This window comes from Nicotiana sylvestris, chromosome 11, assembly GCF_000393655.2.
Source record: "Nicotiana sylvestris chromosome 11, ASM39365v2, whole genome shotgun sequence".
Taxonomy (NCBI): Eukaryota; Viridiplantae; Streptophyta; class Magnoliopsida; order Solanales; family Solanaceae; genus Nicotiana; species Nicotiana sylvestris.
Window position 1 is genome coordinate 110,130,082 of NC_091067.1, and position 12,625 is coordinate 110,142,706.

General features: G+C 40.5%; 1 protein-coding gene across 1 annotated transcript; it reads right to left on the reverse strand.

Annotated features, from left to right (window-relative positions):
• Positions 1–12,265: 12,265 nt before the first annotated feature.
• Positions 12,266–12,625, reverse strand: LOC138881474 (uncharacterized). Its single transcript, XM_070161702.1, has one exon. It carries the CDS (start codon positions 12,623–12,625, stop codon positions 12,266–12,268), a length of 360 nt encoding a protein of 119 aa, XP_070017803.1.

A 12,625-nucleotide genomic window follows, 5' to 3' on the forward strand; every position in this document is an offset into this window, starting at 1 on the left:
TCTTCATCTTCAGATATTGCATCTCCATCTTCACAGTCATAGTCACCATCCGGAACAACTAACGGTGTTGGTGCTGTTGTTGCCATTGCTACTGGTGCTACTGGTGCTGGTGCAGCTGTTGCTGTTGCCATAGCTGCTGGTGTTGCTGGTATTGGTGCAGTTGTTGTTGTTGTCATTGTTGTTGGTTCTGCTATTATTTCACTATGAGTATAGTTATTTTGTTGATGTGTGTCTTGGGTTGCTGTCATTAACCTCATTCCAGGTGTAGGAACAAACACAAATTCAGAAGTTTGACTATCTTGGGGTGCTGTCAAGGGCACATCTTGTACTTCTTGAGAAGATCCTTTATCTTGGAATAAGTGGCTATGTTTCCTTTTCACCTAGAAGATCAAGCAATGAAGGTATCACATTTAGAGTTATTGTAGTTAATGTTTTTTGAAGTTAATAAGAATGGAATGAGTAGCATTACCAAAGGACATTTTCTGATGTTGTGACCTCTCTCACTGCAGTATCCACAAGTAATGACAGGTCCTCTTCTTGAAGCTGACCAAACCCCCTCTCTCATCCTTGCCTAATCCTTTTCTCTCTTTGTCTTTACCTTTGGTCGACCAACCATTTTGACAATTTCTAGTGGCTCCATTGCATGATGTGGTTCTACCTTCCAGAATTTTTCAACCTCTAACTGGTTGTATTTTATGCATATACACATCCATGTAAGCTTCCTTTGAATACCACTAATGCATTTCACTCAATGAATCTTCTTTCTTGTCAAGTAAACATCTAATTGCATGGGGACAGGGAATTCCTGTCAAGTCCCATGTTCTGCATATTCACTTCTTTAGTTGAAAATTAACAGTATGCTTCTCTGGACCTTCATTCACTTCATAACCAAAGTTACCATTAAAATCAACTTTACACCCTTGTGCAATTTCTCTGAAATCACCCAATAACTCCATGGCATATGGACTAAATTCATCTCTCCAAGTCCTACATTCATTTTCACGATCTTTTAACATTTTCATTACCTTTCACACAAGGGAAAACCAATAATCAAATACTATAATAAGCATACATAAAATCAGTTAGTTACATAAACCACTGAAACAGTTTACCTTGACTCTAATATTTTCTAACATCTTGATTATTGGTTTGTGTCTTGCCTCTAGAATCCATTTGTTGAATGATTCTGTGAAGATGTTATCAACCATCTGATTCTTGCATGTTGTATTAAAATAAGCCCTACACCAGTTTTGTGGAGGGTACCAAATTAGGTCTTTAGCAACTTGTTCAGAAATAGTCCCTAGGCTCCTCAATTGATCCTTGAACTCTTCATTATAAGAGCACCAAGCACACCACCACAATAACTTTTTTTATTTCTACACCCCTCCAGTTCTTGATCCAGTTAGCTTCTATGTGCCTAACACACCATCTATGATGTGATTTAGGAACCAAAGTTGCAACAACATCAATCAAACCCTGCAACAATCAAAACAAACAAATAAGGCTTTTAGTAGTTAAAGTAAACAAACAATGAAAAACCTAACTGTGATTTGTTAATGATATTATCTTTTGCATGTCTGAAATGAATGTCACTCCTTCACCATATCCCAACTCTAAGGAAGATCTTAGTAGCCCCAGAAACCACTTCCAAGTTCTACCTGTTTCTCTATCAACCACTTCCCAAGCAAGTGGATAAAAGTATTTGGCAGAATCTTGTGCCATTGCTACCAGCAAAATTCCTTTGCATTTTCCTTTTAGAAATGTGCCATCCAGACCTATTAGAGGCCTCAACCTTGCTTTCCATCCACTTTCAAAGCTTGGAAGCATATATATATATTCTAAGGCATCTCCTATTTCCCTCTTCCAAAGCATCTTTTGATATGTTTATAACCACATCTGTACCAGGGTTACTATCCCTCAACTCTTAAGCATAAGCCTCTAACCTATTATAGTCATCAATGTATCCACCCTCCAACTTCTCTAAGACCATTTTCTTAACCTCCTTCATCTTTGAATAGCTAACATTAAGTTTGAATCTATCCTCCATGTCCACCCTCATATCTTTGACTTTATACTTAGGATTATTTTGAACTTTATTCTTGAAATAATAGGCTAAAGCATTGGGAGTAGCTCTTCTATTCTGAAATGCTAGACCACATTCATGTTTTGTGTTCAAAGTCCTAATCTTAAATCCTTGATCTTTATTATCCTTGGATATAAAACACACAAAAGGACATCCAATATCACATATGTACCTAACTCTACTAGTGTCACTCTTCTTAACTTTAAGACCCTTCCTATTAGAAACTGCATAGTACCCTACAACTCTTTTAGCTTCAGCCAAGTCTTTAAAACTCATACTCTTCTCCAAGTTTTTATACTTGTCTAGTATGTCATTAACTTCTTTGTTCCTTTCTCTTCTAAACAGTTCTAACTCTTCACTATCACAATCATTAGAGTTAGTTTCATTAGTTTCCTCCTCATCAAATTAATCACAATCAGTTCCAACATCTACTCCTACTGTCAAATTATAAAGTTCATCATGCTGAGTGATGCTAGGAGCTAGCACATGTAATTCACCCTCATCTACAGCAAATATTTGAATCTCATTGAATTGGTTTGACAGTAAAGACTGTAGTATTCTAATGCCTGCATCACCCTCAATTAAAAAGCATCTACCAGAAGTGCCTGTTACTAGTAATTGTTTCACCTCACTAAAACCTAACTTCTCAGTATATTCAAAACAAATGTCTATATAAGACAACAAATCCACATCATAACCTATCAATACATGCTTCCTTCTTTTAAGATACACCACTTGAGGTTCCAACACCCACTTACCCCCATGATTAAAGACCAAATCAACATTCTCAATCATTCTTCAAAGAAAACAAATGCAAGCCATAAAAAACAAGAAAAAGGACCCATCAGTAATAAACAAACAAAAAAGTTAAAAAGGGCTTCTACCAATAAAGGGACAGGGAGTTAAAGAGGGTACCTACCAATAAAGGGACATAGATCAAATATGGCCAAACAAAAGTAAACAAAAGAAAAAATAGTGAATAAACAACTGAAATCAACAAACAAGTAGACCCCATATGAATAAAGAAATCAGGCATCAACAATAACCGAACCCCTAAGTTCAGACCAACACAAAGAGGGAAGGGACCACATGCAATTGAAAATTTAGTAAACAAAGATAAAAGCTTTGAATAAATAACTAAAATCGACAAAAAAAACAACCCCCATACGAATAAATAAACCAGATGTTACCAAAATCTAAGCGGGACCACATGCAACAAAAAAATACTATAACGACATCTACTAACATTGAAGCTAAAACTAAAACAACTGAATCCTGCAAAATGTGCCTTCAAAGTCCCTGCTGGAAAATTGCTAGGTTTCATCGTCACTCACTAAGGGATTGAATTAGATCCTTCAAAGGTCAAAGCTATCCAAGATTTTCCACCTGCGAAGAGCAAGAAAGATGTGATGAGCTTCTTGGGACGTCTCAATCACATCTGCTGCTTCATAGCATAATCGACAGTGATCTGTGAACCAATTTTCAAAATGCTAAAGAAGGATGTTGCTATAAGTTAGACCGAAGAATGTCAAAAAGCTTTCGACAAAAACAAGGAATACCTTTCCACACTGCCAGTCCTGGTCCCGCCATAACCTGGTAAACATCTGCTACTCTATATGTCGATACTAGATGGAGCTTTCGGTTGTGTCTTGGGAAAACACGACAAGACGGGGAGAAAAGTGTAGACCATATAATGCCTGAGTAAGAAATTCACACCCTATGAAGCACTTTATTCTTTGTTGGAACGCACCTGCCGCGCCTTGACATGGATAGCTTAGAAATTGAGGCACTACTTATGTGCCTACACCATATATATCATATCAAGGATGGATAATCTGAAATACCTTTTTCAGAAATCCATGATGTTTATTTCAAAAAACCTAAAGCAAAGATCAGCAATAAAGTCTTACTTGAATGGAGAGAAGACTTTAACTTTAAAGAGCAACTTCAATCCGTCAACTTTAGTAAATAATTGTCGTAGAAAATTCCAAGAAGTCAAGCTTCAAAATCGCTGACCATTTCACCCTTTTTTGCTCAGAGTACATGAAGTGGATGAAAATAACCTAAGGTCAAGTTTTTTTGTTTGGGGGGGGGGGTAAAATAAGGTTTGCTGGGTCGGGTCAGTACATTTGGGTTATGGGTGGGGTAAAATTAGGTTTGGGGTATGGCCTAATTAATAGCCAATCAGATATGGCCACGTAGAATTAATAAAATATTTAAATAAATCACAACTCACCCGTTAGAATTAAGGGCACAAGTATGCCATATTTTTAACGGTAGGGTCATTTTTTGCAAAATAGGTTAACGAGGGGCATTTTTAGACTAGAGTTGATACGTTAGGGGCAGGTCTGACCCTTTTCCGTTAAAACTAACAATATTCCAAATTAAAGATAATTCAATGGTAGAGAGAGATCTAGGGTATTGATTTCCCCAATTGCTAAATTAATTCTTAACTCTTTTGCTATAATCTCGCCGTAATACTCTCTGGGGATTATGAGCTATGGGTTACCGCAATTATCTCTTGATCAACTACGATAATTTACTAGAGCATTCTCTCGAATTACTCTAGCTGATAATTTATGCAGCTCTGAACTATCCCGCCAAAGTTTCGTTATTTTTAACTCCACTTTTAAATTCAAGTAATGAATCTCTTCAATTACCCAAAAGTGGTGTTGTTCAACAACAATCTAACCTAGTATTCTTTTTCAAGCAACACAAAGTGATTAGAAACGATTAATCAAGGGCCCCTTCAATTAATCACCATACAAAACATAGTTGAACAATCATATAATAAATCTGGCTCGATTATAACAAAACTAAGTCAAAACTTCATCTAACAATTGGTTCCATCAACCCTAGACTAAATAATTAGCTACACATAATTGTTTTCATAATCACAACAGCAAAATTCATAATCAATTATCAACACAAAAGGAAGAAAGATAGAACTCGATGCTGAATTTCCCTCCTTGCCTCTTGCCTCTTCTTGCCTTCAACAAAACAATAAAAACCTTGATACCCTCTCTTTGGGTGACTTGGGCTTCTTATATGTTAAGGAGAGCTGCCCTCGAACTTACGAAATTACCCCTGGAAATAAGGTTCAGCGAATTGACGAGCGCGACCGCGCTTGGGTCGCGCATATCGCGTTCTATTCTGCCTGGACTAGCGCGGCTGGAGCGCACCTGTGCTTAGCCCGTACTCATGAGGTTCAGTTGTTTTCTATTTTTATCCTTCTTCTTTCACGCGCATTCACCTTCGAATGGCTTTCCTTGCTCCAAATTAGCTCCAAAAGTTGTTCAATGTCCTCATAATCAACACTTGCTCCTGCAAAGCACAAAAACCTCAATTAGAGCATTTTGTTATCATTTAGCACTTAGAACATCAATAACCCGTATTGTTAACTTTGAGCATAAATAGCATCTACATCGCATAATATAGGCTACTATCAACACCCCACACTTAAACCGTTGCTAGTCCTATAGCAACAAAACCACACTCTATAGGCCTAATCATCACTGGGTCACTTCCCTACTCCTTATACCAAGAATAATTCACATAGATAGACTACCTTAGCGTAACATCCTAACCTCAAGAGTGGGCTCTTTCTCTAGCCACATAATGTCCCTAACCGGCTTTCATACTCTTAGTCAAAGGTCTAGACTTACCTTCCCTTCATGAATCACGTGCCTACTCACCACAAATGAGACGTGTCATGGTCATTATAATTCACACACTGAGGAATTCAAATACGCAAGATTTCACTCACCCTCAGAAATAAATTCTTATGCCACAAACAACGCACCATAGGCTTGCCCGTAGTGTAATACTCGACTAATCGAGCCCATTAGGTCTAGAATCAAATATGACTTTATTTGATTGTAATGTTGGTTGCGGGACAGGTAGGATATATATGGGTATAGTGACTAGCCTTCCTAAGCACTTTAATACCATTTTTCACTCTTAAGCCCATACATTTGTCAAACCTTCGTTCCACTTTTACATCATTGAGTTAAACCCCCTACTTCTTTAAGCACACTTATATCAAGAGCCACCACTTAGCAAGGAAAGTATTTTTTTTTTCAATTCAAGTGGCTTTTAATTTTTTTTTCAATACAATGCACCTTTCTCCATATTTCGTTAGCTCCACTCAAAAGCCCAACCAACCACCCCACACTTTAAATTTTCCATATTCATTACAATTCAAGTGCTTCTAAGAGGTGATAGGGTTTAAAAAGATAGACAATTCACAACTTGGGTAAGGCTTGTAATGTGGTTGCTAAAGAAATAGGATTACAGGCTCAAAGGGGTTAACTAGGATATACTCAATCAGGTGGGTGAAAACATATATAGATAGGTTCAACAAGGAAACGCCTATATCACTTTCTAGACCAATTAAGACTACCATTTCACTTCGTACACATAGGGCAAGTTCTAGGCATTGAGTGTTAGCATAGAATACACAAAGCTTCACTCACACATGGCGCATGACTCAATTCAGTTAGGACCATCAGACACTCTGCTCAAAGTGCTTAAGTCAACTCAAAAACACACATTTTAAGGCTTTATTGCTAGAGTCAACTAATGAGCCTAAGTGTCACATTAAAGCAATCTCTATTCTTCTTCGCCCAAAAATTCCTAAACAAAAAAAAACTAACTACACACGGTCTAAATGGAACCCTTGGAAAAGAAGTGTGGTTTAAATAAAAACCAAGGGGGAGTTGATACACTACCTAACAGGAGAAAATCTTTTTTTGTTTTTTTGTTTTTTTGGTTCGATTTAAGTCCCTCAAGAGAACCGTCGAGAGGTGTTCGTCTTCGGGCCAAGTGGAAGTTAATTAATAACAACCAAAAATACCAAACAAATCCATACAATTGTAAAACAACAACAATCATCCCCCACCCCACACTTAAAGATTTGGCATGTCCCCATGTCAAAGAAATTAAAGCAGAGTAAGGTAAGGGGACTTCCCTGGTATTCAGCCCTGATCGGAGACAGTGCTAGGGTCAAGGTAACATGGCCGACCCAAAGCACGCAGCCATCCCATGATTTTCTTTTCTAATTTAGCATTCTGGGTGGCCAAAGCATCAACTCGCGTCCCCAAGTCTACGATAGTGGTACGCATCCCTGCAATCTCCTGCTCTAAGGCTGCTAACCGGGTAACCCGACCAACCCAAATGGTCATGCAGCTTCCGCAACCAGCGCATGGGTGGGCGGCTCGATTTCCGCTTCCTCCTGCTCATCCTCTCCCTCCTCAGATGCATCTGAGTCATCACTATCATCACCACCAGGTGCCACAGGCTCCTTCCCAGTAGTCACCTTATCTACTCGAAACTTTTCCTCTCTCGGCACTTTTCCATCCACACTCAAATTTTTCGGCACCCGAGTTTCCCGGCAAAGCCTAGTGACTAGGGAAGGGAAGAAGAAACCATACCTCTTCACCAGACAATGTGTAAATATCTCCTCATGAATAAGCTTGGCCACGTCAAAGTTGTGACCATTCATAAATCACCAAATTAATGCATCTCGAGGAGCATTCACTTTCGTGGTATTGGAGGACGGGAGCATGCGGTTGTTGATGACATATAGCCATCACTTCCCTTATCAGCAAAACGGTCCTGAGTTGCAGCGGAGACGAACCTATTACTATCATAAGGACGAGCAGGAGCTGAAGCGCGCGCTTTGGAGGGTCCAGCTTGGCCGCTGGATGAAGCACCGGTGGTTCTGCATTTCCTGGAAGGTGACATAATACCTGAAATCAAGAACATCATCAGCGAAACACAAGAGATGTGAACCAAAGGCGGTTAGTCAAACTTCATCCACCCAATTGGTCACAATTAACATTAATAACTCACTGAGGCATTTTAACAAACACTTTGTATGCACCATTCACCGGAGTCCCCAATTAACAAATTTATAAGCCAAAAACCACCATAATTGCCCAATGTCACCCACATATGGTAAGAGATAATTTTACAACAACCTCAATAAACCCACTAGCATACAAGAGCACAATACAAAAATAAAAATAAAAATCTACTAAAGAAAAGAAAGAGAAGCTACTACATCACCAAGAACACAAATATTCCCAAAAACAAAACCTTACCTGATGGGATTGCGGTTAGTAGATGTGAGGTGATAGTTAGAAGAGAAAATAGGGTGGCTTGGGTGTGCTGGGATCGTGAATTTGGGAGTATTAGGGTTGGGGTTCTTGGGGGAGAAGAGGGGAGGTGAGTGTTTTGATTTGTGAGTAAGGGTTTAGGTTTGGGCGTGAGTAGAATAGAAGAAGGAGAGAGATATCAAGTTTGGGGGGGAGGGAATAAGTTAGTATATTACAATTAAAAGAATTAACAATTAATAAAAAGAAGTAAAATAAAAAAAATTAGCTTAAACTCAAGTGGCAGGCGGAATGGTACTGGCGCGGTCCGAGCGCGGCCGCACTAGTGAAACAGAATACTTTGCCATATGCACGGTCTGAGCACGGTTTGAGCGCGGCCTCGCTCCTAGGCGGAAATCTGAGGCGGAATACATTGCAATATGTGCGGTCTGAGCGCGGTTCATGCACGACTGAGCTCCTGGGCCTTTAGATTTTTTAATTTTTTTTACCTATTCCTCCAGCGTCTGATGGGCTTATCACTCGCCCAAGCTCACCTGCACTGGTTAGAGACTTATTAAAATCAAAAATAACAAATTCTAACTATGCTAAAGTCAATACGCATTGGGTTGCCTCCCAACCAGCGCCTTAGTTAATGTCGTGGCACGACAAATACAACAAATCAATGGGTTGCCTCCCATGAAGTGCCTGATTTAACGTCGCGGCACGATGCATGCTCATGTCATCACTCCTCATTTGTGTATTGGGGCTCCTCCAACATTATCACCACGTTGTCCCATTTTTCTTCAGTCATTCCAAGGTAATGTTTCAACCTCTGCCCATTCACTGTGAATTTGTTCATCCCATCTTCAGATTCGATCTTCACAGCTCCACTTGGGAACATTTGCACCACTCTGAACGGTCCTGACCATCGGGACTTCAACTTACCCGGGAACAACCTCAATCTTGAGTTATATAGTAGCACTAATTCTCCATGTTTGAAGTTCCAATTCAAGATGTGCTTGTCATGCAAAAGTTTCATCCTTTTTTAATATAGTTTAGCACTCTCAAATGCCCGGAATCGGAATTCCTCAAGCTCATGTAACCCATTAACTCTGTTAGTGCCCACTATCTCCATGTTTAAATTCAGCTGCCGCAATGCCTACAGTGCTTTGTGTTCAAGCTCAACCGGAAGGTGGCATGCCTTTCCAAATACCAACTTGTATGGTGACATACCAATTGGAGTTTTGAAGGTTGTGCGGTATGCCCACAATTCATCATCCAGCTTCTTTGCCCAATCAGTTCTTGTTGCATTCACTGTTTTTGAGAGGACACTTTTGATTTCCCTATTGGACACTTCCACTTGCCCGCTTGTTTGTGGGTGGTATGGTGAGGCTACCTTGTGGCGAACTCCATACTTCTCCAACAGGGGTGCAAATGCTCCATTGCAAAAATGAGAGCCACCATTACTGATTATGGCTCGGGGGTGCCAAAATGTGTGAAGATGTTTTTCTTTAGGAAACTGGTCACCCCTTTTGCATCATTGGTTGGTAGAGTAACTGCTTCGACCAACTTGAAGACATAGTCAACGACAACCAGTATATACTTGTTATTGTATGAGCTGACGAAAGGCCCCATGAAGTCGATCCCCCACATGTCAAACACTTCCACCTCTTGGATTGTGGTCATTGGCATCTCATAACGACAGGATATGTTGCCCGTCCTTTAACATTCATCACAGCTTTTGACCCAAGCATGGGCATCCTTGAACAATGTAGGGACATGCCTGATTCCAGCACCTTTGCTGCTGTCCGAATTCCTATCTTGCTCGGGGATACACTGCCGGATCATGTTATCAACACATATTTTGAACAATAGAGGTTCATCCCAATAATACGCCCGGCAATCACGAAATTTTTTTTTCTTTTGAATTGAGGAGAGATCATGAGGTACAATACCACATGCTAAGTAATTAGCAATATCAGCATACCATGGTGCCTCCTTCATTGTCACAACAAGTAATTTCTCATCCGGGAATGTCTCAATGATATCTTCAACCTCCGTTCTCTTTTTGCCCCTTCCAACCTCGAGAGGCGGTCTGCTACTTGGTTGTCCATCCCTTTTTGGTCACGAATCTCCAGGTCAAATTCTTGTAGCACAAAACCCACCGAATCAAGCGGGGCTTTGACTCCTTCTTTGCTATCAAGTACCTAATGGTTGCATGGTCAGTATAAACAATAACTTTCGAGCCAATCAGGTATGACTTGAATTTGTCGAAGGAAAACACTACAACGAGCATTTCCTTTTCCGTGACCGTGTAGTTCAGCTGTGCACCACTAAGCGCCCGACTTGCATAGTAAATTGGGTGCATAATTTTCTCCTTGCGCTGCCCCCAAAACTGCTCCTATAGCGTAATCACTGGCGTCGCACATCAGCTTAAATGGTTGCTCCCAGTTGGGTACAACAATGATGGGTGCAGTCACCAATCTCTTCTTCAGCTCCTCAACTGCTAACCTGCAATCATTAGAAAACATAAAGTGTTGGTCTTTTTCAAGCAGCTTACATAAGGGGTTGGCAATTTTTGAAAAATCCTTGATGAACCGCTTGTAGAATCCAGCATGCCCAAGGAAACTTCTCACTGCTTTCACTGAAATGGGTGCTGGGAGATTCTCAATCACATCAACTTTTGCATGGTCTACTTCAATCCCCTTTTTGGACACTCTATGCCCCAACATTATGCCTTCTTTTACCATAAAATGGCAGTTCTCCCAGTTCAGCACCAAATTTGTCTCCACACATCGTTTGAGAACTCTTTTAAGGTTGTGAAGACAATATTCGAATGAATCCCCTACCAAGGAGAAATCATCCATAAACACCTCCACAATGTCTTCAACCATGTCGGTGAAAATGGCTAACATACACCGCTCGAATGTGGTCGGTGCATTGCAAAGTCCAAAGGGCATTCTCCGAAAGGCAAAGATGCCATACAGACATGTGAATGATGTTTTCTCTCTATCTTCTAGGGCTATTGAGATCTGATTGTACCCCAAGTATCCATCTAAGAAACAAAAATGGGATCGCCCAGCTAACCTGTCCAACATCTGGTCAATGAAGGGCAAGGGGAAATGGTCCTTTCGGGTGGCTGCATTTAATTTCCTATAATCCATGCAAATCTTCCACCTTGTGACTGTACGAGTTGAGATCAACTCATTCTTCTCATTTTGTACAACTGTCATTCCACCCTTTTTGGTACACACTGGACGGGTCTTACCCAATTGCTGTCAGAGATGGGAAAGATGATGCCCGCGTCCAGCCACTTGATTACCTCCTTTTTCACTACCTCTTTCATATTCGGGTTCAGCCTTCGTTGATGTTCCTTGGAAGGTTTGTGCCCTTCTTCCAGACGAATCTTGTGCATGTAAAAGGCCGGGCCGATACCCTTTATGTCTGCCATGGTCCAACTAATGGCAGTTTTGCATCCTTGCAACACCTGCAGTAATTGTTCTACCTGCACAGCTAGCAAACCAGATGATATAGTAATAGGCAAAGTAGAATTGGGACCCAATAAAGCGTACCTGCGGTGGGCTGGAAGCGGTTTCAGATCCAGCTGTGGTGGTTCCTCTATTGATGGTTTTGCAGGTGGTGTAGCTCTCTTTTCTAAATAAAGGGGCTCAAACTGAGGCTCCTTCTTCCAGAATCCTTGACCTTTGAGTGCCATGACCCACTCTGCCAACCCATCAACATCCATCTCCTCTAAATTTGTCAAGCAAGCTCCCAATGAATCTTTGGCATTCAGAGTCTCATCTTCTTCATACAGGATCACACCCACAACTTCCACTAGCGAGCAATTTTCATATTCACTAGGTCTCCTTATGGATTGTTGAACGTTGAATATTATTTTGTCATCATTCAACCTCATTTTTAATTCCCCAGTTTCACAATCAATCAATGCTGTCCCAGTGGCTAAGAATGGCCTCCCCAGAATGATGGGTATCTCATCATCTACCTGGCAGTCCAGAATAACAAAGTCTGCCGGGAATACAAACTTTCCCACTTGTACCAACACATCATCAAGAATCCCCATCGGTCTTTAAACCGTGTGGTCAGCCCGTTGCAATAGCATCGAAGTCGGTCTAGCTCTACCAATACCCAGTTTTGTATATATTGCCAAATGCATCAAGTTTATGCTGGCTTCTAAGTCACACAATGCTTTTGCAAAAGCATAACTCCCAATAGTACACGAAATAGTGAAGCTAATTGGATCAGACATCTTTTGAGCCATGGGTCTTGTCACTACCACATTGTATGTATGTGTTAGAGTTATTGTGGACAGGTCCTGAAAGTCAAATTTCTGTGACATCAGGTCCTTCATCATCTTTGCATAGCCTGGCATTTCCCTTAAAGCATCCATCAGAGGAATATTCAATTGAATCTGACGAAGCATCTCCAT

Coding starts and splice junctions, on each gene's coding strand:
- LOC138881474 (XM_070161702.1), bottom strand. CDS start 12,625: ATGGAGATGCTTCGTCAGATTCAATTGAATATTCCTCTGATGGATGCT.